Genomic DNA, 26,816 nt, shown 5'->3' with positions numbered 1-26,816 from the left:
TTTGGCGTGCGCCGAATCCCGCGTGCATGGTTGCCATGCAGGTAGTGTGTGTGAGCCCTTTCTTCTAAGTCAGTGGCTGGTGGTTTTAATTTTTGCACACACCCATTTCCCGGCCCATTAAAAAAAATGGCCTTTTCCCCAGTCATGGTAAAAAGTTTTCCCAGCACATCCCCAAAAGATGCGCCCACAGGCCACTTTTTATCGCAGCTTTGTAAAAGGACCCCTGAGTTATTACTACTGTCATTTTCAGATAAATTGTAATTCCTAGATAACTGTTCTAGCTATTGATCTGTAATCTGCCTTGAACTTTACAGTATAGGCAGAATATAAGAGATAGGTATGTATGTAGATAGGCAGTGTGATTTTATTTTTTTATTGATAAACACCAATAAAACACGCCCAGTACAAATATTAAAAAACATGTAAGGTCTTTATTAGATAAATATTGGGAAAACACCACTTCCTCTGACATTCTTTCACCCTTTGTCTGGTTTGTTTTCTATCCTTTCCTCAGTTTTATTGCCTTTTCTGTGCTAAGGACTTCCGAGTGACACAAATGTTCATGTTTTATTCCTTGGGAAAAGCTACCTGTGGCACAAAAACACCAATAAACAAAGATTGTTTTGTACACTCAAAACCCTCTAATTTCATGGAAAATGAATACCTAACTTTACAATTTAAAAACACCTCTGTATAGCTTAATGTGAAATTAGGAAAAGCAAAGAAGCGAGCAGCAAAATTAAGACAGGAAAGTGGCACTGTGCCTTTAAAAGGGAAAGGTTCTACAAAATATTTGGGAGGTGTTTTCTTTGATGGGGCCTGTTAAAGCTAGCTTTCCTATTTTTCCAAAGTATAAAACAGAATAAAGAAAATGACATTCGAGGTATTTTTATGGTAGCAGTACATGTAAAGGCTCAACTACTATGACATGTTGCAAAGCATTTCAAAATGTGGAACCTATTTTAGCTTTCAGAACACGAACCTTCATCAATGAGACATTTGCTACTGCTTTATGGCAATATTTTACAGTGCTTTAATCATACCGATACATTTTCCGTTGAATGCAACTTACTTTGTGTAAACGTTTCCAGCAGGGTTGCATTACCAATCACCATACTGATATGTAGAGTACAGTTACATAGTCCTATGACTGTAGTACATGGAATGCTTTTTATTGCTTTAGGTTCTCACGGGAGATTTTAAAAACATAAGAGCAGAGAGTTAACTACCTCCATATGTACTCCCCATAGTAAAGTGACAGAAAACAATGTGGGAAAATGGTGCTTATTCGAGGTGGAGCAGGGCTATAGAAAAATGCCATGTTTGAATTGTAAGTGGGGGGGGGGGGGGGGGGTGATCACTATAATCCCCTTTCCCTCAATTTATTTATTAACCTTTTTGTGATCAACACTAAACCACCTCAGACAATGTGCAGTGAGGCATAACTCACACTCTATGAATGTAGGCTCTTGCCAACCCATTTATCCCTCATGCATTCTTTCCCATCACTGTTGCAGAAGTATCAAAGAAATTTTATTTATTTATTTATTTATTTATTTATTGCATTTGTATCCCACATTATCCCACCTCTTTGCAGGCTCAATGTGGCTTACAATACATCATGAGTACTGGAAATAAAATGAGTTTTCAGTACACAGGCAAGAATGAAAATTAAGAAAGGCAACGAAACAGTGTGACAAGGCGGTGGCCGTAGCTAGAAGGTTGTTAGGCTGTATAGAGAGAGGTGTGACCAGCAGAAGAAAGGAGGTGTTGATGCCCCTGTATAAGTCGTTGGTGAGGCCCCACCTAGAGTATTGTGTTCAGTTTTGGAGGCCGTACCTTGCAAAGGATGTAAAAAGAATTGAAGCGGTGTAAAGAAAAGCTACGAGAATGGTAAGGGATTTGCGTTACAAGACGTATGAGGAGAGACTTGATGACCTGAACATGTACACTCTGGAAGAAAGGAGAAACAGGGGTGATATGATACAGACGTTCAAATATTTGAAAAGTATTAATCCGCAAACGAACCTTTTCCGGAGGTGCGAAGGCAGTAGAACGAGAGGACATGAAATGAGATTGAAGGGGGGCAGACTCAAGAAAAATGTCAGGAAGTATTTTTTCACGGAGAGAGTAGTGGATGCTTGGAATGCCCTCCTATGGGAGGTGGTGGAAATGAAAACGGTAACAGAATTCAAACACGCGTGGGATAAACATAAAGGAATCCTGTTCAGAAGGAATGGATCCTAAGGAGCTTAGCTGAGATTGTGTGGCAGAGCCGGTGGCGGGAGGTGGGGATAGTGCTGGACAGACTTATACGGTCTGTGCCAGAGCCGGTGGTGGGAGGAGGGCTGGTGGTTGGAAGGCGGGGATAGTGCTGGGCAGACTTATACGGTCTGTGCCCTGAAGAGGACAGGTACAAATCAAAGTAGGGTATACACAAAAAGTAGCACATATGAGTTTATCTTGTTGGGCAGACTGTTTGGACCATGCAGGTCTTTTTCTGCCGTCATTTACTATGTTACTATGTTTACTTTCAACTAACAATAATAATTATGATGAGTTTTATTGTACATCAGACACATCAATGAGTCCTTTAAATCAATGTTTCTCAGTACAGTCCTCAGAATCCCTTTGGTCAGTCTCATTTTCAGGATATCCATAATGAATGTGAATACAATTGCATGTGCTGCCCTGGATTTCACTTGGTTTCATAGGGGTTCTTTTATAAAGCAGCGCTAAAAAGTGGCTTTAGCACACCCTTATGCGAGTCTTGCCTGCATGCTAAGGCCATTTTAAGCGCAGCAATAAAACAGCCAACTTTAATAATTTTGTATTAATGACTACATGCTAATGTTGCCATTAGTGCCTGACCATTGAAAAAGATTAGCATGTGAACCCTTACTGTCACCTATTCTGTAGACGGTAAGGGCTCACACGCTAATCAGTCAGTGTGCAGCAGTATCGCTGTGCTTACTGATTACCACAGACATGCCCCTTCTGTGGTAAAAACAAAAATAATTTTTAGCATGTGGTGTGTGTGCACTAACCGGGAACCTACCACAGGACACCTGAGCACAACCCACGGTAAGCCCTTTTAATCTGTGCTAAGCATTCACTAGTGCTTACCACAATATGGTAAAAGCACCCCTTAGACTTTAATAGGTTACATAGACTTTAACAGTATTCATTGGTTTCTAGACTGTATTAGGTTATGTAGAGTTTAATGACTCTTAGGGGCTCTTTTACTAAGCTGTGGTAAAAAGTGACCTGTGCTAGTTGTGGTGCGTGAAATTGGCACGTGGGCCATTTTTTTACCATGGCAGGGAAAAGGCCTTTTTTAAAATGGGGCGGGAAATGGCCGTGCACTAATATTAAAATTATCACATGACTAGTTACTGCCTTTGCCCTTACCACCACCTATTTAGAAGGTAGTAAGGGATCACACGCTATTCGTGTGGTAATCGGGCAACGAATGTCAATGTGGCTATGCTACTGGCTACCGCCGGGAATGTTCCCACAGTAGAAAATAGAAAAAAATTTTCTACCACAGGAAACTGCGCACACCAACTTTGGAACGACCTCTGGGTGCCCATGCTACCCTGGCGGTAGGGTCGATTTGGTGCACGCTACCCATGCAGTAGCCCTACCATGGCTTAGTAAAAAGGCCCCTTAGACTCAAGCCAGCTGTATAGGAATCACTGATTTTTTAGGTGCTGTTTATAGAATTTAGTCCTAAAGTTATAGAATACTGTTTAGTGCCCAGCTAGCACTTACACGCCTGGCTGTCACAGTTACACACGTAAGTGCTAGTATTTTATCACCTACATGTGCACTCAGCATATAAATATAATCAAGTTATAGAATATGGGAGTAAATGACACTGCTAGCACCCCACAGCAGAATACTATAGTCTATGGGAAGAGGTTTTCTCTTCCCATAAAAAGAGCAAAACAAAAATATAAAAGAATAACAACATTTTAAATCAATAATAGCAAAGTTTTTTTGATAATAATTAGAAGATAGGTAGTTTATTTAGAAAAGACGTACTGTTAAAAACACTTGTGGATGGCTTTCTTTAATACTGTGGTCAAGTTGATTAGGTCATGGGACAGACATGGTTTATGAAGCATGTTCTCTATTAGTATGATTGTCGAGAGATTAAGGTGGGGTTAGTAGCAATTGATGTAGTTGTTTTGTTTTGTATTACATATGTATTATGTATGTATTTTATGTGAGCTGCTTCAGTGTAAGCGGGTTAAAAATAGTACAATTTTAAAATAAATTAATAAATTATCCATTCCTTCTACATTCTGAATTGATTATAGTTATATAGTAGCCAAGGTGGTGTGGAATCCTCATTGTTAGAATAATTTCAGGACAGGTTAGACAATGTGGATACAATGGACCCTACCTGGAGGCAGGGGGTTAAGCCAGATGACTTCTTGAAGTCCTTTCAGTAGGTCCCTTCTTAGGTGCCAATTTACTGAAGCTTAGCATGCAGTAAGTGCCACATGGCCCATAAATATAAAATATGATGCACAGCATTTAACTTGCACAGATGTCATTAGTTCGCGCTAAGCTTTAGTAAAAGTGTCCCTTAAAATCTATAAATGATTGCTAAGTAGAGAAAGGCACCATAAAGTATCTAACTGGATGCTTATGAATATTTTTAGCTGTAAAAAAGAAAATATTTAGACATTTTTGCTTGAAAGTGCATTTTCGTGTGCTTAAAATAAGCATGATTTTCAAAACAGCTAACAAAAATCTATTTTTCTGTTCAAAATGGAAGGTATCAAAATATCCAGAGAACAATTGCAACGGAAAGAGCAGAGGAGGATGCAATTAGTCATCGGACGGAGAGGCCTCCCGGGATCATGGGGGATTCTGATGGGGAACTTTCACAGCCAAATTCAGGTATGAACAAGTCTTTGCACCAGCCTTGAAAAACATAAGGCTGCAAGCAAACATTATGCTTCTTTCAAAATGTGGTGTCTTATCATTATGTTGAATTCCAAAAACCTGGGAATACTTCCAAATATTAAATGCATTCTCTGGCTACAGATCGTGAATTGCTTGTTCTATGATTCTTGGAAACATGCTAGACGGTGATGTCCTAAAGAGGTTCCAAAATTTACCTTCATTTACAGTTCTATCCCCTTCCAGGAGACTCATCATTAAAATTACATTTGCATAGACTTAATAGCTAATCCAACAGAGCTAAGGAATTCAAACCCTATTTTAGAATGGGCATCAGCATGAACTTTTTACTTAGAGAAGTTGTGTAGCTACAATTGAGCAAGCCTTTGATGAGTTGAGAGCCGCCTGCTGGTAGGCCTACATGCTGCTGGACTGAATCAGTTCTGAAAAGAAGGAACAATGGTGATAGCAGTGCTGTGAGGAGATGATGAGTGCTGCATACATAGCATTTCCCTCCGGTAGTGTTGCTTTGCCACCTCCTGATCAAGAGAAGTGCTTAAGCACTTAAGAACATAAGCATTGCCATACCAGGACAGACTGAAAGTCCACTAAGCTCATTATCTTGTTTCCAACAGTGGCCAATCCAGATCAGAAGTACCTGGCAAGATCCCAGAACAATAAAACAGATTTTAGGCTGTTTATCCTAGAAATAAGCAGTGGATTTCTATCTTAATAATGGCTTATGGACTTTTCTTTTAAACCCTGCTAAGCTAACTGCTTTTACCCCATTCTCTGGCAACAAATTCCAGAGTTTAATTACACGTTGACTGAAGAAATATTTCCTTCAGTTTGTTTTAAATTTACTACTTAGTAGCTTCATTGTTTGCCCCCTAGCCCTAGTCTTTTTGGAAAGAGTAAACAAGCAATTAATGTCTATCTGTTCCACTCCACTCAGTATTTTATAGACCTCCCTCAGCTGTCTCTTCTCTAAGCTGAACAGCCCTAGCTGCTTTAGCCTTTCCTGATAGGGAAGTCATCCCATCCCATTTATCATTTTCATCGCCCTTCTCTGTACCTTTTCTAATTCCCTTATCTCTTTTTTGAGATGTGGTGACCAGAATTGCACACAGTATTCGAGGTGCGGTCGCTCCATGGAGTGATACAAAGGCTTCATAATATCAGTTTTATAAAATTCTGTGTGGAATGGAATGGGTAGATGTGAATCGTTTGTATACTTTTTGCAAAATTACTAGCACTAGTAGGCTCTCAATGAAACTAAGTGGTAAATTTAAAACACATCAGAGAAACAATTTCTTCACTCAACATGTAATTAAACTCTGGAATTTGTTGCTAGAGAATGCAGTAACATTCTTCCACAGAATAAATAATAATCCCAAAAAACTAAGAGGAAGGTCAAAAACTAAAATATCATGTATAACCTGCCCTGTATAGTAGAGAGAAAAGAGAGCACAAGACTTCAGTAATAATAAATAAATAGTGAAATATGGAAGGGTTTCAGTGAGGACCCACCACAGTCCATGAGCAATTGATATAAAGTGCCCACTTTTTCAAAGGGCTTTATATACACACTCTGCTCACATCATTTAGCCTTCCATGTGAATTCAAACAAAATCAAAATAACAATGTCTACTCTGTCTAATCATCAATAATATACAGGAGAATGCCTTCAATAATCAAGTTTATTATCACACTTCACACCTACCTGTTTCAAATGTAGATTGCTGTTCAAACAGAACAGAACAGACTATAATTCTACCAGAACACTCTATATGTCGATCAAATGGTTACAGATACAAATCACACTTACATTCTAGCAATACACAATCACCACGGTCACCTAACAAGACTGCACTCACATAATGTCTCACTTATCAACAAGAGTATACTCACAATGCTCAACTGATATACCATACCAACAATGTCTCTCATAAATTCTAAACCGCACTGAAGCCTATACAGGGGACATTAGCAGTAGTTAAGACCTGAATTGAATTGAATCTCTTCATCAGGAGAAGTCCCCAATACTTGAGAGAAGTAGCCCAGAAAGTTGCCCATGGCGTCCTCCAAACACTGCTAAACTTCAATGGTGGACATGGATGGCAACACCCAAAACTTCTGAAGTAAAAGCAATGTAATGACACCAGACATATAAACCAACTTTATTGTGCACAGCTTACAATAATTACAGAACAGCTGACCATTCAATATTGTCATTGAGACCACCCGGTTTAATTGGTTGCAATGTAAATATCCAGTACTGTTCTCTAGACAGGAGTCGCAATTTCCTATTGCCTTCATAAGTGGCAGGAATCTGTTCAATAATAAACCATTCCAGTTCACCTCTTGCTCCACCCTGAATCTTCATCCTGGGAAAAAAAACAAATAATTGGCCAAATTCTTCCCTCTAGAGAAGGCAACACATGGGCCTTTCCCTAACACTTCATGAAGTTGTAATACATTCCAATGTTTATAAATACACTGGGCAACCTCAGAAGCCATTGTAGAATAGGAAAGAACACATACTTGTTTATCGATGTCAGTACGAGATTTCTCCTGCCTCAAAAAATCAGGGTAGGCAAATAAAGCCCTTAAATACTCCTTCCTAACAGCTTTAGAAGGATATCCATGGGCCATCAATTGGTGACCAAGAATATCTGCTTGCTTTTTAAACTCCTCTATACTTGTACGTATTTGCTAAATACACAAGAACTGACCAGTAGGAATGACCATGCGTAATCGTTTGGATGACAACTGTCAAAAGATAGATAGTTATTCTTCTCAATGTTCTTCCTGAACATTGTGCTGTACAACCTTCCAGACTGCTTCTACACCTGGGTTTCCAAAAACATCACCTGTGTCCTATCATATGTCATGGTGAAATGCAAATGGATATTAATAGTATTCAACCAATCTATAAAAACATGAAGTTGGTTCTCAGAAGCAGTCCAAACAAAATGTCAGGAATAACTCTAACCAAGATTTTACCAAAATAAAGAATTGGGCTGGGTACGAAAACTGTTCCAAAAATTGTGAAACATATAAGTTGGCAATTCTGGGAGTAGTAGCTATCCCCATAGCTACTCCTTGACACTGAAGAAAAAATTGACCATTAAATGAAAAATACTTTTAAGTCAAAACCAGTTTGGCTAATGATGTCATAAAGGAAGCTGATACCCTCTTGAAAACCAACTCCCTTTCCAAAGTATTCTGAACAATTTTCAATGCTCCAGTCTGAGGAATACTGGTATAGGGGCACTCCACATCAAGGGTGATCAAAAAAAAATCACTATCATTTAAATCATGTGTATTCATAATGCATCACAAAAAATGATTTATCTCAGGTAACCATAGGCTCTGACATGTATTGATTATTCAAGCAGCTACAATATTCAAGTGGCTATGCTGTCCCACCTAGGCCCACCTGAAAATCTCCGTGAGGAAGAGGTTGCAGCTGTAGGGTGCCGAGACAGGGTTTAGATGGTATCAGTATGTTTCTTAATAAGGTCAGCAACCTCTTCTACCTTATCTTCAAACAGATTGTCACCGCGGCATGGAATGCCCACCAACCTCTCTTGAACCGTTGGTTCCAGGTCATAGACATGCAGCCATGAGAGTCTGCGCATCTCCACACCCATGGTAGAGAGTCTGGACACAATATAAAAAGAACCCTATGTGCCCCTGACCAGATGCTTTCTGCACTCCAGCTGCTTACTGGCCAACTGGCGAAGCTCTGCGGCCTGCACCTATGAGAGACAATCCACAAGACTGCAGACCAAAGACTACAAGTAAAGGCTTGTGTAGAGCTGGTATCAAATCTTGAAAAACTTTTCTCCTAAACAAGTTTAGTGTCTGAGCTTGTCTACCTGGGGGCACTGAGGCATGAGTCCTGGAGCTCCTAGCTTGTGTGAGGGCAGATTTGACCACCAGAGAGTGGTGAGGCAGTTGAGCCCTCTCGAATCCAGGAGCCTTCTGGATATCAACCTTCTTAGGTGCAACCTGCACTGAGAGGGGAGATTCCAAATTCTTCGTCAGTGCATCCTTAAGGATAGGGTGCAATGGTACCATGACCCCTTCCTTTGGAGGAGACTCGTAGTCCAGGACAGTTAACATCTTTAACCTGGGCTCTTTCTCCGTCTCTAAACTTAAATGGGATGGCAGAAGCCATCTCCATGACAAAACCAGTGCAAGACCCTCATGTGGAAATATACGTCTCTGTTGAGGTGAGAAGGGATCAGAAGGTATTCCATAAAACTCCTCCTCCGAGAAGTAATGAGTGTCCACTTCCAAGTGCCATGAATGGTCCCATTCAGACTCCTCAATGTATTCAGAGCAGACTGAGTAAGTGTGTGCCTGCCTCAGCTCATTGGAACTCTGTCCACTCCCCAAAGAGCTCCGAAGTATAACCATACTCTCTGACTCTGGGGAAGCTTCCTCCCCTGACATCGAGAGCGGTACTGTATGTGTCAATGTTGACACCATTTGAGGTGCCAGCGACGAAGATCTCTGCACAGGCATGGATGGAGCCTCAGGAAGAACCTGGGGATGATCCACGGCTGGTGCAAGTTCCCTCGATGTCTGAGTGGTTTGCAGCTGCAGCATCTGCTCCAGCTCCTCCCTGAGCATGGCTTGGAACTGCTTATTGAAGGAATGCGTCAGCAAAAGTGGGGGAGCCGGTAGAAAGGCAGTCTGAGAAGGTGTTGGTGCCGATCCAGCAGCAGAGACCTGGCTGCAGTGGCATAGGAAGGGGGGGGCGGTGGGGCGGTCTGCCCCGGGTGCACATGCTGGGGGGGGTGTCGGCTAGCTGGTTCCCTGCTCTTTCTGCCCCGGAACAGGTTACTTCCTGTTCCGGGGCAGAGAAAGCAGGGAAGCAGCAGAGCCGATGCAGCTCCCAGTGACGTGCACTGGGGGCGGATCGGCCCTCCTGCCTGCCCCCCGCTGAAAGGTATGGTGTGTTTCGGGGGGGGGGGAGCGCTCCGGAGGGGGAGCGCCGTGCCCTGCACCCAGGGGGGGTGCGCAGCGGCGACCCGCCCCGGGTGTCAGGCACCCTCGCTACGGCACTGCCTGGCTGTCTGGAGACTTGCGCACCGACACCTATTCCAAAGAGGGGGACCGCTCCTCCCAGTGCCAGCACTTCGGGTACTAGTGATGCCAATGCCCTGGTGCTCCCGGCACCATGTGCCAATGAGAATCAACACTTATGCTTTTTGGCCTTCCCTTGATGCTCAGCATCGCAGTCCTTCAGTGCTGACGAGGATGACATCGAACCCATACATTCCCCTGGTGTCGAGACCAATGCTGACTGGTCCTGGGGCCTACTCTCAGTGCCCAGTGTCAAGAGGTGGAGACCTTCTCGGTGCCTGTGCACTCTCAGTGGATGCTGAAGTCTTGGCAGCCATTGAGCTTGATGCTTCCGGTGCCGGTGACAATGTGCCAGCCTTCAAGGAGCCAAAAAGTGTTTTCTGTTGGACCTGCTACATCCTCTGTGTCCTCACCTGCATTTTTAAACAGAGAGAACAAGAGTTAGGCTCATGGTCAGGCCCAAGGCATCCGATGCACTAAGAGTGCGGTTCCATCACAGAAATCATCCAATTACATTGTGTGCATCTTTTGAAGCCACTGGGGGTCTTCTAGGATATCAAGAAAAGAATTGCAGCCAAATTAAACTCCTCAATTGTGAACAGAAAAAGAAAGGAGACTTGAAGAGCTGAAAAAAACTACTAAAATTAAAGGGAAATACAATACAATAAAGACAAATAATTCAAATTAGGAGAAAAAATACCTGCATGGGATGGCACTGCAAAAGGGAGGGATGTAATCACTGTGAAAAGAACAGGAAGAAACGTCCTCCCTGCTCTGTGGAAAAACAAAGACTGAAGAACCCATGCTCGAGCATCAGGTGGGAAGGCACCAGTGCATGGGCGGTGGGACACTGCTAAAAAGTTGTAACCTAATCTCGCTAGTCAGTATCAGTACCGGGCTCCATCAGATGATGTTATCCAGCTGTGAGAATACAACAGCCTGCTTCTTCTTGGAGAAAAGCAGATAGCTTAGCAGGGTTTAAAAACAATTTGGACAAGCTCCTAAAAGAAAAAAATCCATAAGCCATTATTAATATAAATGGTATCAAAAGGGACAGCAGCCTCCTAAGCTCTGTGAATACACCTTTGCATCCCAGAATTAACCAGAGAACAGACTGCGTTTAACAACAAACATTACTGGAACATACTTAGTAACTTCACTATACACAGTAGTATAGAAAAGTATCTGTAAAACTGTAAACAGTCAGATAATTAAAAACATTGACATATAGTATTTAGATAAGTTTCAGTACTGAGGTACACTTGCCTTGCACAGTTGCAAGAGCTGGCAGTCAAAAAGGGGCTGGAAAATGCTGAAAAAATAAGTAAAGCACTCTGCAGAGTATGTACACAGTTCAGATGGGCCCCAATATAATATGAAGCAGATGTTAGGTTTTTCTAGACAGTTCCTTAAGAGCTCTAATAGTAATTAATGCTTTATTTGAAGTTAGAGCCTGTCTTAACCACACATTGACATTCCAGAGCTCTACCTGACTCTTAGGCCCTGCGTATAAAACAAGGAGTCTTTCTGAGAAAGCCAGCCTGGATGTTCTGTATTTCAGCTTTCTACCTATGAAACCTAAATTTGACTTTCAGAATCTCCCTCCCATATGTTCCTATGTCACTGATACCCACATGTACCAAACCTACTGGCTCCTCCCCAGTACTGTCTAAAATATTATTTAGGTAAATTGTGAAATCCACTACCATCTCACTGTCACACTCACCAGCCACCCAGCTACATGCCTACTGATGAAATCTCCAACTGAAATGGCCAGCTTATGCCTTCCCTTCTAGGCAGAAGCCCATGGAGACACATCCTCAGTGAGAGAGGGTATTGCATCCCCTGGACAGCAGGTTCTAACTGCAGTATTGCTTCCTTCCTCACCAAGGTGTTGTTCTCATGTCAGGTGGCCTCTGTTCTCCAAATCAATATAAAGGCTACCAGACTGGAGGTGGGACCTCTCTACAGTGCAGGTTTCCTCTGTATAGCTCTCTGTCCATCTCAGCTGTTCCAAGTGTGCTACTCTAGCTTCCAGAGATCAAACTTGTTCTCTGAGAGCAAGGAGCTCTTTGCATCATGTACACATATGACCTCTCAGCAACCGGGAGTTAATTATACATAGTGCACTCTGTGCAAAGAGTGGATAGCACCCATCTTGGTGCTGGACTGCAGTCTGTATCTTAGTATTGGTGAGTTGTTTAGTTATTTAAGGTTGCTAAGGGAGTAGGGGGGTATCTAAAATAATTTAAAGGGCCTTGAGATTATTTGGTATATTTTAAGTTTTTGTTTATGTTTGTTTATCACTAAAGTTCAAACAATTGTTGCTTAGAGTGAAATACATACTGATGAAAATTCCCTGTGGTGACAAATTTCCTTCTTATTCTCTAAAGCCGTGCAGCAATGCTGACACAGCCCATTCAAGTGAATGGGCTGTGTCGGGATTATCGCACCAGCATCCGCTAGCACAGCTTTGTAAACAGGGGCCTAAATTAAGATAATTGAGAATAAATTGAGAGATGTGCCAGAGGTGGGTGATGGAAAAGAAGACTAAACTAAGATGTGCTAAGCTATGTAATACCTACCCTTTAATGTTCTAAGTTGTAGTAGTTAATTTTAAACTGTTGCAAATGAATTCTAGACTATTTAAGCATTCTAAGAGGGTCGCAGTAAATGCTGAGATGCCCATAGGAATATAATGGGCATCTCAGTGTTTACTGCCAGCTGATTTCTACTGTGAGCTAAAAATGCTACCATGGCTTAGTAAAAGACCCCCTTAACATGCTTAAATAGTCAAATTCATTTGCACCAGTTTAAAATTAACTGTTACAGCTTAGAACGGGGCTGGACTTGGGAAATACTGCTTTACGCCACCAAATCTCAGAGCAAAGTAATTTACACTTACCCAGATAGACTTCCTCTTCTCTGAGAACTCGCTCAGAAAAGGGAATATAGAGTAGAAATATATATATATATATATACAAGGTTCTCAGGTGTTATTTTTCACATCCAGATTCTCTTTGCAATTTCCTTTACTTTGGTACAGAGTTGAGAAGAGAAGGCTCTCTGTCTCCTGTGACTTCTCAGAAAATCACCTTGTTACTGCAGTCTCCAGCTGTAAAGTTCATCACCAACCCAGAATTCTTCACTGTGCTCCATGCAAACTATGTAAGAATTAATTGAATTTCATGGAAGTTTGAGTAAAAAGAATGTATAGATTCTAATTTTAAATGCACTGTGTTTGCAGAGTATTCATAATACTGTTCATGAGTTTTCCAGTGTTTGTGCTTAAGTCAAATTCTTTGAGGTACCAAACCTTTTACCTCTCCTTTATCATGTTTGTTATTTATTAAATTTATACCCACTTACTGTTATACCCCTGGATGGTTTATAAACCATTATACATAATAAAATACACAAAACAGAGCAATACAACCTCTGTAGTCAAACAACTTAAAACAATATAACATACCTAATCAAATAGAATAAATTAAAATTAAAGCCAATAAAATCCTCAAATAAAATAATGAAGAGCAGAGATAGATAAATGTGTTTCACCATTTTGTGAAATTTAAAAAAAATCAGTATCCCTTCATATTTCTGTAGATGAGGTATTCCAAAATTGATGAGCCTGCAGTAAAAATACTCTAATTATATATGGGAAAGGGCCTCGAGAATGTTTGCTCCACCTTGTGCTAAATTAGACTGTTTGTCACTAAAACCCATTATAATGCTATAAAAATACTCTAGCATGTGTGCATATTGGACCAAATTCTATATATGGTGCCAAAAAATCATCACCGAAAAAATAAGCACTAAGTGTATCTTCTAATAGTTAAAAAGGCTTTTATTCTTGCCACTTTAAAGACAACCCTTATCTGTCAAAAAGCCTTTCTGTTTGCCTATCTCCAAAAGGGAGTCTATGTTGTCCTTAATCCGCTTTGTAGAATCAGAAGTGAGCACTTATAAAAGTCATTATCAGACAGTTGTCTCTCTAAATCTTTTACATAATCTTTTCTGTTCATTACCACTATAGTCCCACCCTTATCTGCTTGTTTTGCAACTATATTCCTATCATCCTGTAGTGAATTTAATAGCCTCTTTCTCTTTACTACTCACATTGTAAAAAAACCTCTTCTTTTACTCAATTCTAAGCGACTAATATCTTTCATTACAAGGCTTTCATAGATGTGGATGGCATGGTGTATATTACCTGGAGGAATCCATCTACTGTCCCTCTTAACAATAGACATATCAATACTGCTTCCAGTGTTTTTAGAGAAAAATTCAATGATCTTCAATTTCCTAGTTAGTTTGAATAAATCAATCCTTGTGTTGAAAGCATTGTAATGAGGGGCTGGAGCAAATGTTATACCCTTGTCCAAAACTGCATATTCATCGGTTAAGTTATATACCCTTTCTAGAGATTGCCTTCTGCTAATGGTAGGTGCCTGTTGTTCCAACTGCCTTGATTCCTGTTGTAACTGTTCCAATTGCCTTGATTCATATACTGATTGCTCCTGTTCACATTCTGATGGTAACTATGAGGGGCAATCTATTTTGGCGGCGGCGCAACAGCTGGCTGGAACCATATTTTTGAAAAAGATGGCTGGCCATCTTTTTTTTCGATAATACGGTTTAGCCCGGCCAAATGCCAGAGTTCGCCAGGTTTGAGATTGCTGGTTTTGTTTTTCAGCGATAATAGAAAAAAATGCCGGCCATCTCAAACCCGGCGAAATCCAAGGCATTTGGTCGTGGGAGGAGCCAGCATTTGTAGTGCACTGGTCCCCCTGACATGCCAGGACACCAATCGGGCACCCTAGGAGGCACTTCTAAAAATGTTTAAAAAATACAAAAATAGCTCCCAGGTGCATAGCTCCCTTACCTTGGGTGGTGAGCCCCCCAAATCCCCCCAAAACCCACTCCCCACAACTCTACACCATTACCATAGCCCGTATTGGTGAAGGGGGGCACCTACATGTGGGTACGGGTTTTTTGGGGGGGTTGTAGGGCTCAACACTTAGCACCACAAGTGTAACAGGTAGGGGGGGGGATGGACCTGGGTCTGCCTGCCTGAAGTGCACTGCACCCACTAACAACTGCTCCAGGGACCTGCATTCTACTGGGTATGACATTTGAGGCTGGCAAAAAAGTGTTTTATTTTTATTTTTTTAGTGTGGGAGGGGGTTGGTGACCACTAGGGGAGTATGGGGAGGTCATCCCCCATTCCCTCCGGTGATCATCTGGTCAATTGGGGCACCTTTTTGAGGCTTGGTCGTGAAAATTCAAGGACCAAGTAAACCCGGCGAAATACTGCTTAATGCCGCTTTTTTTTTCTATTATCTGCAAAAACTGGCCATCTGGTAGCCACGCCCATTCCTGCCCATGTCCTGCCTTCGCTTCACCGCTGACACGCCCCCTTGAACTTTCGCCGGCGCGGCGACGTAAAGTGGCGATGGTGTCAAAAACGCCGCTTTCGATTATACCAATTTCGCTGCTTTTGTGAGATCGCCGGCCACCTCCCGATTTATGTCGGAAGATGGCCAGCGATCACTTTTGAAAATAAGCCTGTATATCTGTCCCTCTGATAAACCCTCTGTCTGCCTCTTCCCCTTCTCCTTGTCCCAAATAGATCGAACCTTGGTCTCTCTTGATCCCTCTGTGCTAATCTGTCTGTCTGTTGTCGAATCCCTTCTCCACAACTCTTCTATCTGAAAAACCTGAGGATTTACTTTGGTCTTTGGGGGAGTAGTGTATGAGGCAGAAGGTCAAAAACCTCCTCAGAATTGTTCCTGTTTCTTTTACTATTTCTCTCTTTTGTGGGGCTATTTGTAGAGACATTTCTTGATGGTCTATCCTGAGGTTTATTAGTTGTGTTCATTTGTCTAAAACCAACCTGTCTCTGTATTTTTAGTTAGTTATTACTCTTATGCCTTATAATCATACTCATCTCTCTTATATTTGTCATATTTAGTCTTTCTTAAAACCATCTAACTGCTTATTATAATTCTCATATAATATCTTAAAACAAGGATCTCTATCCCTCAAAAGTGTCAATTTATTATCAAGTTTTTCTTTTGCTTCATTAGCCTTATTGCTAGCTGTCTGTATAATTAAAAGCATGTTTACAATAGCTTTCCATTTACCCATAAAATCTTCATCTTCTGTAAACATTTTTGGTCCTTTATTAATTTTTAATCCCCTAGGGATACGTTTAAACCTACAGTAGTCTAATAAGGTGGAAGCATGACGCTCAGTTCTAACCAGTCTTTTCGTACACTTTCCAGTGTGATATTCAGTCATCCTCAACCATTTTTATCTCATCATTTCTAAAGAAAGGCTCTTTAGGAAGTAATTTCTGTAGTAAATCATCTCCAAAACTCAAAACGTCTTTCCGCGGGGAATAAGACATCGTTCCTCAGCAATCCAGCAAGGAAATCCAGAAGAGGAAAACAAAAGTTCTGCAGAAAGAGAAGTACAGTTCACAAAAGCAGAACACACATTTTCTAATAGTTAAAAAGGCTTTTATTCTTGCCAACTTAAAACACAACCCTTATCTGTCGAAAAGCGTTTCTGTTTGCCTATCTCCAAAAGGGAGTCTATGTTGTCCTTAATCCTCTGTGTAGGATCAGAAGTGAGCAGTTTATAAAAGTCTTTATCAGAGAGTTGTCTCTCTAATGGGCCCAGGGGCGGACTGACCGTTCAGGCAGCCGGGCAGTGCCTGAGGGCCCAGAGGCTTTGCCCGGATTTGACTAATTTTAATACATTTTTTGCTAATGTTTGGAGACCCAACCCTCCTTTCTCATGTCAGAACAGAATACCTTAATAGCAGTATACTGTCCTGACCTGAGGAAAGAGGTTTTGGCCTCTGAAAGCTAACTGGAAAATATATTTGATCCAATAAATTTGGTATCATCGTATTTTCCATTTTTTTGTTTTATGTGTATTTGTTAACCTATAGTATAGTGATTGAAATACGTCAGTTTTTGAAATTTGCATCTGCGGGCGGGGGAGTAGCAGCAGCGCAGCGGGTAGGAAAGAACTGGGATGGTTGGGGCGTTAGCTACGGTGGTATGGGGCGTCGGCTGCGGTGGTAGGGGGTGTCGGGCAGGGCCAGGCAGGGGGCCCAGACCACTCTCAGTGCCCGGTGGCCCAGACCACTCTCAGTCCGCCCCTGAATGGGCCGATGATCAGAAGCCATGCTGTTCCAAACAGCACTCTAAAAATAATGCTGTAACATTGTGGGGCTATAACGCCCCTATGATCAAAGCTAATAGCATGCAAATGTATGTGTGCTATTAGCTCTGATCATGGGGGTACTTCTACGGGAGCATTGTGCCTGGGCATGCACACAATCCTCCCGCAGAAGTTATTTGACAGGTCCTGGCTGTCAATGGATCTGTCAAACAGCAGAAGACATTTGACAGGTTCAGGATTTTCTCCCGGACCTGTGAAACCATACCCCCCCCCCCCCCCCAACACAAGATCTGGACGTCTGGTGGGCTTCCAGGCCCAAAAGCACAAAATCCCTGGTGGTTTAGTAGGATTGCTAGCTTCCCACTCTGACCCCCCCCCCCCCCACATTGCTCAAAAACGCCCTGAAGTTCCAGTGGGACCGCTGTCTGCCCCCCTCCACCCCCGGCGGCCTACCTCTCCATAGTGGGGGTAGTAGTTGGAGGAGGGAGGGACCTGCATTCCTGCCCTCCTCTTCAGGGGCCTTCCCAAAATGGTGGCATCCCGCCTTGCCCGGTGTATCCTGGGATGCACTGGGTGGGGCTTGACTTCCATATAAGGGTCAGAAAACACTGACTTTTGCTTAACCGTCTAGAATCTAGGAAGAAGAAAAACAACAACTGAGTACTCTACTATCTACACCTATTTTCTCTAACTCCAGTAACATAAGCTCATAATCCACCAAATAAAGGGGGTCAGTTTCCACTGGGAAAGTAAGGGGGGGATCATCCCAGAATCCTTCCATTGGTCATCTGGTCATTTAGGGCACCTTTTTGTGTCTTATTTGTTAGAAAAACAGGTCAAGACCAAAACATTGAAGTTTTTGCCTTAGATATTTTGGGTTTTTCCATTATGACTGTAAAATGTCCAAGTCGTAGGCACACCCTAAACCTGGCCTAGTCCTGCCTTCAAAACACCCCTACATGCCTCCTTGTGATTTGAATGCACTGCAGTCAAAGTATAACAGAGATAATACAAAGTATGGGACAAAGTATCGCATAGATGACGTGGAGGGGAATAATCAAATGTCGCCGGCGATCTATTTTGGCGGCGGTGCAACAGCTGGCCGGAAACGTATTATCGAAAAAGATGGCCGGCCATCTTTTTTTTCGATAATACGGTTTAGCCCGGCGAAATGCCTTGGAGTTCGCCGGGTTTGACATCGCCGGGTGTGTTTTTCCGCGATAATGGAAAAAACTGCCGGCGATCTCAAACCCGGCAAAATCCAAGGCATTTGGCCGAGGGAGGAGCCAGCATTTGTAGTGCAATGGTCCCCCTCACATGCCAGGACACCAACCGGGCACCCTAGGGGGCACTTCAAACAGCTATTATAAACAACCAAATTAGCTTCCAGGTGCATAGCACCCTTCCCTTGTGTGCTGAGTCCCCCAAATTCCCCCCAAAACCCACTGCCCACAAGTGTGAACCATTACCCTAGCCCTAAGGGCTGAAGGGGGCACCTACATGTGGGTACAGTGGGTTTTGGGGGGTTTGGGAGGGCTCAACATTACCCACCAGAAGTGGAACAGGTAGGGGGGGATGGGCCTGGCTCTGCCTTTCTGCAGTCCACTGCAACCAACAACAACTGTTCCAAGGACCTGCATACTGCTGTCAGGGTGCTGGATATGACATTTGAGGCTGGCATACAGGCTGGCAAAAAAGGTTTGTATTTTAATAATTTTAGTGTGGGAGGGGGTTGGCGACCACTGGGGGAGTAAGGGGAGGTCATCCCCCATTCCCTCCGGTGGTCATCTGGTCAGTTGGGGCACCTTTTTGAGACTTGGTCGTGAAAATAAAAGGACCAAGTAAACCCGGCGAAATACTGCTTATCGCCGGGTTTTATTTTTCCATTATCCGCGAAAGCCGGCCATCTGGTAGCCACGCCCAAGCCTGCCCATGTCCCGCCTTCGCTTCACCGCCAACACGCCCCTTTGAACTTTCACCGGCGAGGCGAAGGGAAAGCGGTGAAGCTATCACAAATGTAGCTTTCGATTATACGCTTTTCGCCGCTTTTGCGAAATCGCCGGCCATATCCCGATTTGTGTCGGGAAATAGCCGGCGATTACTTTCGATTATAAGCTGGAAAGTTACATAGAGTAGGACAAGAGTAAAAGGTGTGGGGAGAGAATTGGAGTGTGGGTGATACTAGTGGTGTGAATTAGGATCGGGGTTTAGGATTGGTCATTTGGGTAGGCTTTTTGAAGAGGTAAGTCTTCAGCAAGGATCAAATCATAAAGAAACTTCAGACCGCCCAAAACACAGCAGACAGGCTTATATTTGGAAAAACGCGTTTTGAGTGCGCCAAACCACTCCGAGAAAAACCTGCATTGGCTACCAATCAAAGAACATATCACTTTCAAAATCTGCACCACTGTTCATCAAATTATTTACGGCGAGGCACCGGGATACATGACAGACCTCATCGATCTGCCAACCAGAAACACCACAAAATCTGCACAATCATACCTAAACCTCCACTACCCAAGCAGCAAAAGACTCAAATACAAATCCACCTATGCAACCAGCTTTTCCTACCTAAGCGCAGAAGGAGTGGCCTAGTGGTTAGGGTGGTGGACTTTGGTCCTGGGGAACTGAGGAACTGAGTTCGATTCCCGGCACAGACAGCTCCTAGTGACTCTGGGCAAGTCACTTAACCCTCCATTGCCCGCCGCATTGAGCCTGCCATGAGTGGGAAAGCGCGGGGTACAAATGTAACATAAAATAATAAAAATAACTATGGAACGCATTTGCCAAAAGCAGTAAAAACTACGCTCGACCACCTAAATTTTCGGAAAGCACTAAAGACAGTCCTGTTCAGAAGAGTATACCCTACCGACCCAACATAAAAATACCTGGTCACATGCGACTCAATGTAACCAAAGACTGTAACGGACATTATCTGACTCTTCTTCCCCCTTTCCTTCTCTAACTTCCCCCCAACCGCACCTACCATACATGTAACTACCTTACATGTACCTCATTCTACTACAAAATCACTTTGTATTCATTCATACCGTGTATTTGTTTAGACCGTAATCGGCTAACGCCGTTAATGGTTTTATGTAAGCCACATTGAGCCGGAAAAATGTGGGATATAAATGTAACAAATAATAATATGTAGGATCACTATCCAGTTAAGAGCTGCTGAATGTCACTGAGTAGCCCCGCTCAGGTGATTTAACTGGCCAGGAGCCTCTCCTGCCCAGTTAAATCCGCTTTGAATATTGATCCCTTAGATTTTGTCAGAAATCCTTATTGAACTCTTGATGAAGTAGTTTACTAAATCAACATTTGTAACTTCCTCATTGGATCACCATACAGTCTTTTATAGCTGCCAGTACACTTCAGCCAAATAATTCTGTCTTATTGTAATATCTGTCTGCCTTTGCTCCCATGTCTGATCACAGTGATAGAATCTGCTTTTATATTATTCATAAATTGAACTTAATGAATCGTTCTTGGATTCCAAGTCCTTGGTATCTTTTTAAACCAATTTTTCTAAACGTTCAAATAACTTGATCTACTTACCCAGGCGGCATCCACTAAGATCTCAATTTAAGATAGGAAAAAGACTGATTCACTAAAAGAGACATTGAAAAGAATTTTATATAACATGCAACTTCTGAATAAACTGCTCCAAATTAATCTGAAATCAAACGAGTATTGGGAATAAATTATAAACCTTTAGACAGCTGCAATAAGTCACTGTTGGATAAGCACAATTACTAATTATAAAGTTGCTTTGGATGCTGAGAGGAAGATGTGGTATTCAAAGCAAATTGGCTCAGATGTTTCTAATGTGAAGGCTTTTTTTCAGGGGCCCTTTTACTAAACCATGGTAGGCTCTACGCACGAGCAGCACATGCCCAAATGAGACTACCACCAGGCCAGCACAGCCCCCCCCCCCCCCCCCCGGCGGTAATTTGGTGCATGCCCATAACACATGGATGGATTATTTATTTATTTCCTCCCACGTACGTTGTTTCTGGTGGTAATCAGCAGTTGGTGTGCACCGACTGGTTACCACACGTGTAGCGTGTGAGCCCTTACCGTTAAGTGCTCAGTCCGGTTTTAGACGCATGCTGGTTTCAGTTTTACCACATACCCTTTTCCCGTCACATCAAAAAAAAAAACGTTTTTGCAGACACGGTAAAAACTGGCCCAGCACACACCTAATACATGCGCCTACACTGCCGCAGGCCACTTTCTACCACAGCTTAGTAAAAGGGACCCTCAATTAGTTGCCAAAATCTCCGCTACCTCAATTTTCTCACCAAATATGGGCAAAATTCATTCGGCTTCTGAATTGGCAATTTATTTTTCAAACAAAAATTATGACTGCAAAAGCATCATTTCCCAAAGGAGTTAACAGTGTGGTCTTTGATACTGCAATTAGTTGAGACGGAATAGCAGGTGACAGGATCTGGTTGGATTTTCTTCCTCTAGACTGGAAACTGTTTAATACTTTGAATCATAAATATTCTAAATCCTATTGTATTTTGGATTTTTGTTCACCTTATCTAATGGACTCTGCACCAGTTGAATTCAAGATTCTGTTGTTTAAATGGATTCAACATTTATTGATTGTGTATGAGATCATTTTTGACAAATTTGGGTGAGATTATTATTACCCCTTATTGAAGGATATGAAGGAATCTTGTCGTCTGATTTCAAATTATAGGCCTGTTGCCTTGTTTCCTCTATTTATAAAGATTATAGAAGGCCTGGTCTGTTCACAGTTAAATGATTGTTTGACAACATATAATATTCTTCATTAATCTCAGTCTGGATATAGGCCTTTTCATATAACAGAATTGGTGTTAACATCAATTCATCATAAGGCAAGGCGTATTTTGAATGAAAATGGAAAGGTTCTCATATTACAGTTCAATCTTTCATCAGCCGTCGATGTGATAGACCATGATATTTTGCTTTTTGAACTTAATAAAATTGGAATTGTCAATAATGTATTAAATGTGTTCAAAGGCTTTCTGACCTCTAGATTCTACAGAGTTAAGCAGTGTGGAGATGTCAGAGAGGTGAAATAACCCTTGTGGAGTTCCACAGGGTTCTCCCCTCTCAACCACACTGTTTAATAGCTTTCTCCATTACTTTGGGCTTAGAATTATCAAAAGAAGCGAGCTCTCCAAAACCCACCACAAACCCACTGTACCCACATCTAGGTGCCCCCCTTCACCTGTAAGGGCTATGATAGTGGTATACAGTTGGGGGTAGTGGGTTTTGGGGGACTCAGCACACAAGGTAAGGGAGCTTTGTTCCTAGAAGCAATTTATGAAGTCCACTGCAGTGCCCCCTAGGGTGCCCGGTTGGTGTCCTGGCATGTCAGGGGGACCAGTGCACTACAAATGCTGGCTCCTCCCACGACCAAATGGTTTGCATTTGGTCGTTTCTGAGATGGAAATCCTTGGTTTCGAAAATCACCAAAAATCAGAAACATCCAAGTCTAGGGATGACCAAATTTAAGGATTTGGACATCCCTGACGATATTTTCGAAACGAAAGGTGGACGTCCATCTTGTTTAGAAAATACCAGTTGAGTCCAGAATTATACATAAATTTTCTTGTGCCTTGTTCAGGGTCTTAAATGGAGAATGTCCAGGGTGTCTTGTTTTATCTAGAATTTACTACTAATAGGAATAGAATATTGTGTTATAATTCTCCATTTTCCCTTCCATCACCTAAGGGTATAAAAAGACTTAATCTGTTTGAAAAATTGAATGTGTTTCAAGCTCCCAAGATATGGAAAAATCTAATATCTTGTTTTTATAATTTAGGACCTCTTTTATCAAGTTGCGCTAGCGGTTCCCATGCAACAGTGCCAGCGAAGCCTATTCAGAGTAAATAAGCTTTGTCAGCATTATCGCACCGGGGACCTAGCATGGCTTAATAAAATAGGCCCTTAAATAGTTATTCTCTATTTAGGAAAAAGCTTAAAACACTGCTTTTTGTATATAATTGTAGTTGTTTTATGAAATTTTATGCAATTCTGCCTTTGTAATTCCCAAGGGTTTGCCTTGGCCTCTTAGGTTTGTAAACCGCTTAGAATTATACGGTGCTAGCGGTATGTAAGAATGATGTAATGTAATGCTTAGAGGTTATCCTCATTTCATTAGGGCAGTGAAAAAACATACAGTTACACTAGATTTAAATAGTATAGACTTACTAAGGTCTGCATATATTAGTACAGCTCAGTGAAAGGAATGTTAGAGTAGTGACAGAATTGGCAGAATATATAAGGTATCCTTAATAAATAAAAAAAAGGACCAACAACAGGATCTATGGGTAAAATATTTAATTATGTTCTTTTGAAGAGGTGCTTTTGCAGTAAAATAGAAAGCATTTGGTATGTATGCCATCAAACGTAGACTGTGAAACATTGATATACTAGTAAAAAAGGCCTGTTTCTGACACAAATGAAACAGGCGCTAGCAAGGTTTTCCTTGGAGTGTGTATGTTTGAGAGAGTGTATGTGAGAGTGACTGTGTGTGAGAGAGAGAGTGAATGTGTGTGCGTGTGAGAGAGAGTGTGAGTCTGGGTGCGAGTGTGTCTGTGAGAATGAGAGTGTGTGCAAGTGTGTATGTGAGACACAGTGTGAGAGAGAGTGTGTGTTTCACACAGATACAGTGTGTTCGAGAGAGAGAGAGAGTGTGTGTGAGACACAGACTGTCTGTGAGACTGAGTGTATGAGACCAAGAGAGTGTGTGAGTGACTGTGTGACACATAGAGAGTGAATGTGATACAGTGTGAGACATAGAGTGTGTGAGAGACAGTGTGTGAGTGAGAGAAAGAAAGAAAGAAAGAAAGACATTGACTGTGAGAGAGAGAGAGTGTGTGTGTGTGTGACAGAGATACCTCCCCCCCGTGGTGTCAGGCCCCCTCCCTCTCTCTCTGTGGTGTCAGCCCCCCCTCCCCCCCATCTCTCTGGTGTCTGAGCGTTACTGTGCAGGACGCAGAGCTCTGGCTGTGCTTCAAGGAACTGACCAATCCTATTTAATAGAGTGCACCTCCAACATTCTGAAGCCGAGAAACCTTGTGTGGTTGGTCACTTCTGCTTGTGAGGAACCCGGAAGTATGTGATGTCAATTCAGGAGATGGATACAGAGAGCAGGAATGCCTGAGCCATGCAGTCAGCTTCAGAATGTTGGAGGTGCGTTTTATTATATAGGAGGATGATCTGAAAATACAGAGTTTAAAATTGCTGTTTCTACCAGGTAGAATAAGTTTTACTGATATTTAATTTAGATTTCATGATATTCATATGTACAGATGGGAAGGTTTCAAATAAATTAAAATGGTGTGCATTAAGAAACCAAACACAAAAAACCTTTTGTCCTTTACCCCTAGTAAAAAAGGCCCTTTTCTGACACAAATGAAACGGGTGCTAGCAAGGTTTTGCTTGGAGTGTGTATGTTTGGGTGAGTATGTGTGAGATTGACTGTGTGTGTGAGAGAGAGAGTGAATGTTTCTGTGTGTGTTTCTTTTTTTGTGTGTTTGTTGCTTGTGTGGAAGGTTGGTTTTTCCTTTTTTGTGTGTGTGTGTGTGTGTGTGGAGGGGGGGGGGGGGTAGCTCCTGTAAGCACTTGGGAACCTGCCTGCCAAGTCCTTAATATGCCTGTGCTCTGGTGAGCTGTGTTTGCAAATTTGAACTGCATGTGTATTTGTCAGCATTCCTTGTTCTGTGGAAGGCTGCGTTTTGATGTGTTTTTATTGGGGGGGTGGGGAGGAAGTTCCTTTAAGCACTTGGGTACCTGCCTGGGAAGTTGTTAATGTGTGTTGTGGATAGCTGTGTTTGCTTGTGGTTGGGGGGAGTGTGTCTTTGGAAGCTCCTGTAAGCACTTGGGAACCTGCCTGCTTGCTGTTTTTATCTCCATTTGTATTTGTCTGGTTTTCTGGTTGTGTGGAAGTGTGCGTTTAGATTTTAGGTGGGTTGGGGGGGGCGAGGGGGTGCAGACGTCGAGTCAGTGGTTAGTTTTGTGTGGATGGTCATTTCTTAGGGTGGCTGCACATACTGGAAGCAGGAGCATGGGCATGTGCATCCAAATAGTTTTGTACTTCCAGCGACGTTCCTCGTTTCTCTGTGCTGCACAGAAAGTGACTCGTTGTGCTGCTGAGTCTCCTTGGAAGGAAAAAAAACATCTGTGTGCTTGGTTTTGAGTGTATGGGAATGACGGCTGTGTTGGGGAGTGGCAACAGAGATTAACCAATGGGCTTCCTTGCTCGTGTGTAGTAATCGTCGTGCACCATGGCCGGAGTCGGAGAGGAGAGGGAGGGCGGTGGAACGGTGAGCGAGCGGCTGCGGGAGGGTGGGTGAGGGGGACTGTGGGCGGGGGGACGGGGTCCAGCGCCGATTTTGGTTGGTTTTGAGTGTATGGGAATGACGGCTGCATTGGGGAGTGGAAACAGAGATTACCCAATGACAATCCGATTTGTTGAGTGTCATTGCTCCGCCCTCAACGTCATCACGTTGTGACATAGGGGCGGGGCAGACACTCATGCGATCTTGCAACTACAAATTTAGAACGTTGGAGGTGCCTTTTATATATAGAGATATAGAATGTGTTGATGGTAAATAATTTTGCTCTGAAGGGCTCATTTATGTGTTTTCCTTTGTGCCTCCACTGCTAAGGATCCTCCATATTTTCTTGAACTTCAGCTCTGCTTCTGCATCACTCCTGTCCCCCACTCCAGTACTCCTTTCTTTTACTTCTTTGTCTCATTACTTGTATGCTGTGTTTTTCTTAGTGCGTTGTGTTAGTCACTTTCTTCTTTTTTTTTTCTTGATTTCACGTTGTTTTACATTCTAAAAATGTATCTCTTGAGGATGACAGAGTGCTTCTAACTAAGTATGTTTGGCAGACAGGGAAAAAGTACAAGTCCCAGCTACAAACTGACAAAAGTCAACATGTTCTCACTGGAATTCATTCCCAATTCATACTAGTGACAAACGTTAATCTATTAGATTGTAATCTATTAGATTGTAAGCTCTTTGAGCAGGGACTGTCTTTCTTCTATGTTTGTGCAGCGCTGCGTATACCTTGTAGCGCTATAGAAATGCTAAATAGTAGTAGTAGTAATCTGTATTGAAACTGCAGTGAACACTGACGTGTTTTATCCATTGACTCCCTGTCAGATAAGACTGTATTCAAACTTTTCACATTCACCTGCAAATTGCCTTTCCTCTCTTCTTCTGTGCTACCCTTTTCCTAATTCTCTTCATTCACAATCAGTGTTCCCTCTAAGCTCTGGGGAAGTCCTCCACTTACATTTCTGCCAGTGGTGATGTTGTTTCAATATCACATTTTCAATAGCGAAGGACAGGGAAGTTCTGCAGGACTCCAGAAGACCAGTCTGTCCCCACTGATTGAAAACACAATATTGAAGCACCACCCCCTCTGGCAGAAATGCGGTTGGAGGACTCCCGCACATCTTAGAAGGAACATTGCTCACAACCATGTACAGTCTTCTGTGCTCCCAGAACAAGCTACTGCTCCTTTCTGGTCTTTCTCTTTCCTTGGTCTCACCCCATGGAATAAGCTTTTTTCAGACA

The 26,816-nt window shown here is 42.4% G+C and overlaps 1 protein-coding gene across 1 annotated transcript in view; it reads left to right on the top strand.

The window, feature by feature from the left end:
• The window catches only part of HECW1 (HECT, C2 and WW domain containing E3 ubiquitin protein ligase 1), a gene marked incomplete at its 5' end in the record, with an annotated part of 389,530 nt that overhangs the window by 234,683 nt on the left and 128,031 nt on the right, over positions 1-26,816 (top strand). The window contains 2 exons of the mRNA XM_030203827.1: positions 4,790-4,914; positions 13,064-13,185. Of these exons, the coding sequence (XP_030059687.1) occupies positions 4,790-4,914; positions 13,064-13,185 (247 nt within the window). The remainder of the gene's footprint in view (positions 1-4,789; positions 4,915-13,063; positions 13,186-26,816) is intronic.

Source organism: Microcaecilia unicolor, chromosome 1, assembly GCF_901765095.1.
Source record: "Microcaecilia unicolor chromosome 1, aMicUni1.1, whole genome shotgun sequence".
NCBI lineage: Eukaryota > Metazoa > Chordata > Amphibia > Gymnophiona > Siphonopidae > Microcaecilia > Microcaecilia unicolor.
This window is presented reverse-complemented; position numbering and strand designations above follow the sequence as displayed.